The sequence below is a fragment of the Stegastes partitus genome, unplaced genomic scaffold (assembly GCF_000690725.1).
Source record: "Stegastes partitus isolate 25-593 unplaced genomic scaffold, Stegastes_partitus-1.0.2 Scaffold1851, whole genome shotgun sequence".
NCBI classification, from domain to species: Eukaryota; Metazoa; Chordata; class Actinopteri; family Pomacentridae; genus Stegastes; species Stegastes partitus.
The window spans coordinates 1,242-5,006 of NW_007579582.1; the positions used below are offsets into that span (position 1 = coordinate 1,242).

Below are 3,765 nucleotides of genomic sequence, written 5' to 3' on the forward strand. Positions count from 1 at the left end.
TGGTTTGGTGGTGTTTCATTAAAACTCCTCCAGAGCAGATCGTCTTTCTCTTTGTGGACTCGATGAACCGTCTGTTTCCCTGCGAGGCATTCGCTGTGTCACATTGAATCCTGTAAAATGCAGTTCTGTCTGTTGGCCTCACCTGGACCATATTAATATTTCATAACTCTGATCCTCCTGTGAGCGTGCACGGAGGAAACGTGCACAGATTGTGGCTGATTTGTGACGTTTCAGATGTGAATGAAGCCGGATGGTGTGGTCTCACTTTTCAGCTTTATTTTACAAAAACACAAAGCAACGCTCCTGAAAAGCCGTCAGGTCACCGCGTTCGACAAGCTGCAGGACGACATCGAGTACAAAACACACTCACAACGCTTCAGACTCTGAAACCAGACAGAAAACTAAATTTAACAAAAAATAAAAAATAAAAATGCAAAAAGCAATTTAAAATACTTGACGAACAACATTTCTTCTTCACAAACTGCAAAAATCCACCTGAGCTCCTCTGCAGCAGCAGCAGGAACCAACAGCAGCAGCTTCAGAGGATTTCAGGGGATTTTTCCTTCAAGACGTGACCTGTGGCGCTTTGTCTTCTGCTTCTTTGTTGGTGGTTAAGGCTGCTGAGCTCCTCCCTCTCTGCAAGTCTACTGACTGAGGTTCATCGTCCTGCTGGAGCGACTCCTCACCACCTTCTGGAACAGATCTTCTGGAGAAACAAACACAGAGTCAGGTTCGCTCCTGCAGCAACGACTGCAGAAGAAATCACAAACACTCACCGTCTCTGAAACTCCGGGCGTCGGCCTGCAAGACACAGAGGAGGGCGTCAGACTCACAGATCCTGCAGCCAGCTCAGCGTGAATCAACACTCACTCAATCAAACTTGGTCAGAGAATTCCCTCCCTCCTGTCAGCTTCCTGATTCACCATAAAGCTGAAGATTCTTTCTACCAGCTCACAGATATTTGATTCGCTGCCAGCTGGAACCACTCGCAGCGGTGCACCAGGAGCATTTCCCCACGACGCCCAGGTGTGAATCATTTGAGGGAAAATATCTAACTTTGGTTTTTCTGGCTGATACGACCATGTGAAGAGTTGAGGAGCTACAGTCACATGTGATCAATGGACAACATGATGGAGAGAGTTCTGTTAGTTAATGTGATGTTAAGGTTGGTCTTACCCTGGAGGAAGCATCTGATCTGGGAGGAGCTGCCGGTCCATCGGCCTGCTCTCGGTCCACCTTCGGAGCTGCAGAAGCATTAGGAAACAGGAGGTCAGCAGACTTAGGAATAGGAAATGCTGATGAAATGTTCACCTCTATGCAGATGACACCCAGCTGTATCTATCTATGAAGCCAAATGAAAAACAAACTTCAAACATTCTGAAGGACGTAGAAGCCTGGATGGCCTGTACATTTCTTCTTCTACAATCCGACAGACCTCAGAAACGCAAACGCACTGAATAACCAGGCAGCTGCTCTGGATGGTACATCACACTTCCAGAAACTCCTCATTCTTTATTACAACTCTGTGAGTGACGTTGTGCTCTAAAGGAAATGTCCAAAATGATGTTTAAAAAAAAGGTTAATTACATGAAATTTTTAAAATAAAAGTGCCCAGAAAGATTTTTTTCAGAAATAAAAGAAAAGAAAAATGACAGAAAAATGTCAAAAAAAAAACCCTAATCCTATCCAAAAGGCTAAAAAAAATAATATAATAACAATAAGAAGAAGAAGAAGAAGAAGAAGAAGAAGAAGAATTTAAAAATTGCTTACAATTGGGTGACAATGATGCAAAAATATCCACAATCACTCACAATTTGTCCAAAATGTCTAAAGTTGCTTATCGTGTGTAAATCGACTCGAAACGACCAAACTTCCAGAATGACTCGAACTCTGCAAGTCTTCTCCATGAACAAAGGCAGTGATGGAACCAGAAGCAGACTCTGATTCAGTCACAGCTGGAGAACATTAAAACCTCTTTTCTCTCTCTGCTCTCTGCTAATTCTCAATGTTTGGCCCTGAAATATGAAACATGATTTTATTTCCAACAAATGTCAACCTTAAAGTTTTGCTTTGGTCTCTGCAGAAACAGAGAACATGAGGGGTGTCAGAATAAAAGCGGTGGAGCAGAGCAGCAGGAGCAGATCAGACGCCTTTCCAAACATCATGTGAATTCACAGAAACGATCAGAGTTGGATCTTCAGCACCGAACCTCCGTTCTGCTTAGATCTTAGCTCAGCTAGGAGTGACTGTTCCTGATAGGACTCACGCAGAGGTTTGATGACGCTGCTGACGGCGTGGACGACTCCGTTGGTGGCCATCAGGTCGGCGTCGGCCACCGGGACCTTGTTAACGTACACCGTGTAGTTCCGCTGCAACACAGAGAGCACCGATGAAAGCTGCAGCTTCAGTACAGCTGGTGATAATGAACGATGCTTAAATAAAGTCTGGACTGACCACGCCCAGCTCCAGCTTCTCCCCCTGCAGAGGCTTCAGTCTGGTGTGAGACCCGACCCCCCCGCTGACCAGCATGCCCTCCCCCAGGTGATACCGGAGCACACCTGACAGCTCCTGAGGGTTACCTGCAGACAGACACACAGCTGGTTACTGATACGTTTGGTTTGGTTTGTGTTGGCGCCATGTCACCGGCTGTTTCTCTTCACTGCAACATGAAGCTCTGCACCTCTGTGGACACAGACACGTGAAGAAAGAGGAAAAAACAGTATGTGTGATGATTTATTTCACCAAAATGTAAAAATCCTGGAAGCAACATTTCCAACATTTTGTCCACAGATGTTACCAACACAGGACAACATGGAGACCACTGACATCTCTACAGCCTCGACAAACTCTGACAGAGAGTTTTGTCTCCTTTCTTTTGTTTTCTGTCTCGTTTTGATCATTTTGAGTCATTTGTGTAATTTTTTCCTTATTTGTGGTCATTTTCCCTCATCTGTCATTTTCCCTCTTCCTGCTGTCGTCTGTGTTTGGATTTTAGTGCCTTTGAGACAGTTTTGTCTTTACATGCGATAAATATTTAATCCATCCATCCATCCATCATCTCTCCACCTTAATCCTCACCAGGGTCATGGGGGGCGGAGCCTATCCCAGGTGACTCAGGGTGAAGGCAGGTATAGTAGTTTTTTAGCTTTTAAATAATCCGTCTTGAGCAAACGTTTTATTTTTGTTTGTTTGTTAAATGTGTTTTTGACACGTAGAATAAAGTGAACTTTATATTATTGTTTTAAGCTCAGACGTGATGTTTTCACTCTGAAAATACTAGAACTTTGCAGAACTTTCTCTTCATCCTGGTGGTTCCTTTATCAGCTCTGGCTGATAAACGGTGGCTTTCTTTAAGACGTCTTTTTTGGGGATAACGTGTGGTGCTTTGTGGGCCCGTCCCTCCACCTGTCCTCCTCCTCTGTCATCAGCACAGTCACCACTAGAGGGCGTGGTTCTAGTAAAACCTCACTGTGTGGTCATGATGTGCTGCATGAGCAGAGCCAGAGGCTGGTTGGATGAATACCTGGAGCTCTGCATGCCTTTATTAGGAAGCACTAAGGGTTTATTCTAAACCAGGTTGAAGCCTCGTTCAGCTGAGTGTCACATAAACACTTTGTGAATGTTCAGACCAAACAAGGAGCAGAGAACGAGTCGGCTGAGGACACAAAGACAACACCTCAGACCATCATCCAGCATGTTGAAAGCAGCAGCTGCTGAGCCAGACAGCTTCACAGTAGAAACACAAGATTAACCCAACAAGTGCCA

The 3,765-nt window shown here is 44.8% G+C and overlaps 1 protein-coding gene across 2 annotated transcripts in view; it reads right to left on the bottom strand.

The window, feature by feature from the left end:
* Positions 1 to 254: 254 nt before the first annotated feature.
* The window catches only part of tgfbi (transforming growth factor, beta-induced), a 30,337-nt gene continuing 26,826 nt past the window's right edge, over positions 255 to 3,765 (bottom strand). Inside the window, exons 13-17 of one of the 2 annotated variants that reach the window (XM_008302649.1) lie at positions 2,455 to 2,579; positions 2,267 to 2,369; positions 1,177 to 1,244; positions 777 to 801; positions 255 to 703 (exon numbers count right to left, since the gene is read on the bottom strand). In XM_008302649.1, the coding sequence (XP_008300871.1) occupies positions 645 to 703; positions 777 to 801; positions 1,177 to 1,244; positions 2,267 to 2,369; positions 2,455 to 2,579 (380 nt within the window). In that variant the 3' untranslated portion in view covers positions 255 to 644. Of the gene's footprint in view, positions 707 to 776; positions 802 to 1,176; positions 1,245 to 2,266; positions 2,370 to 2,454; positions 2,580 to 3,765 lie in introns of both variants that reach the window. The other variant, XM_008302648.1, reaches the window with a different exon arrangement.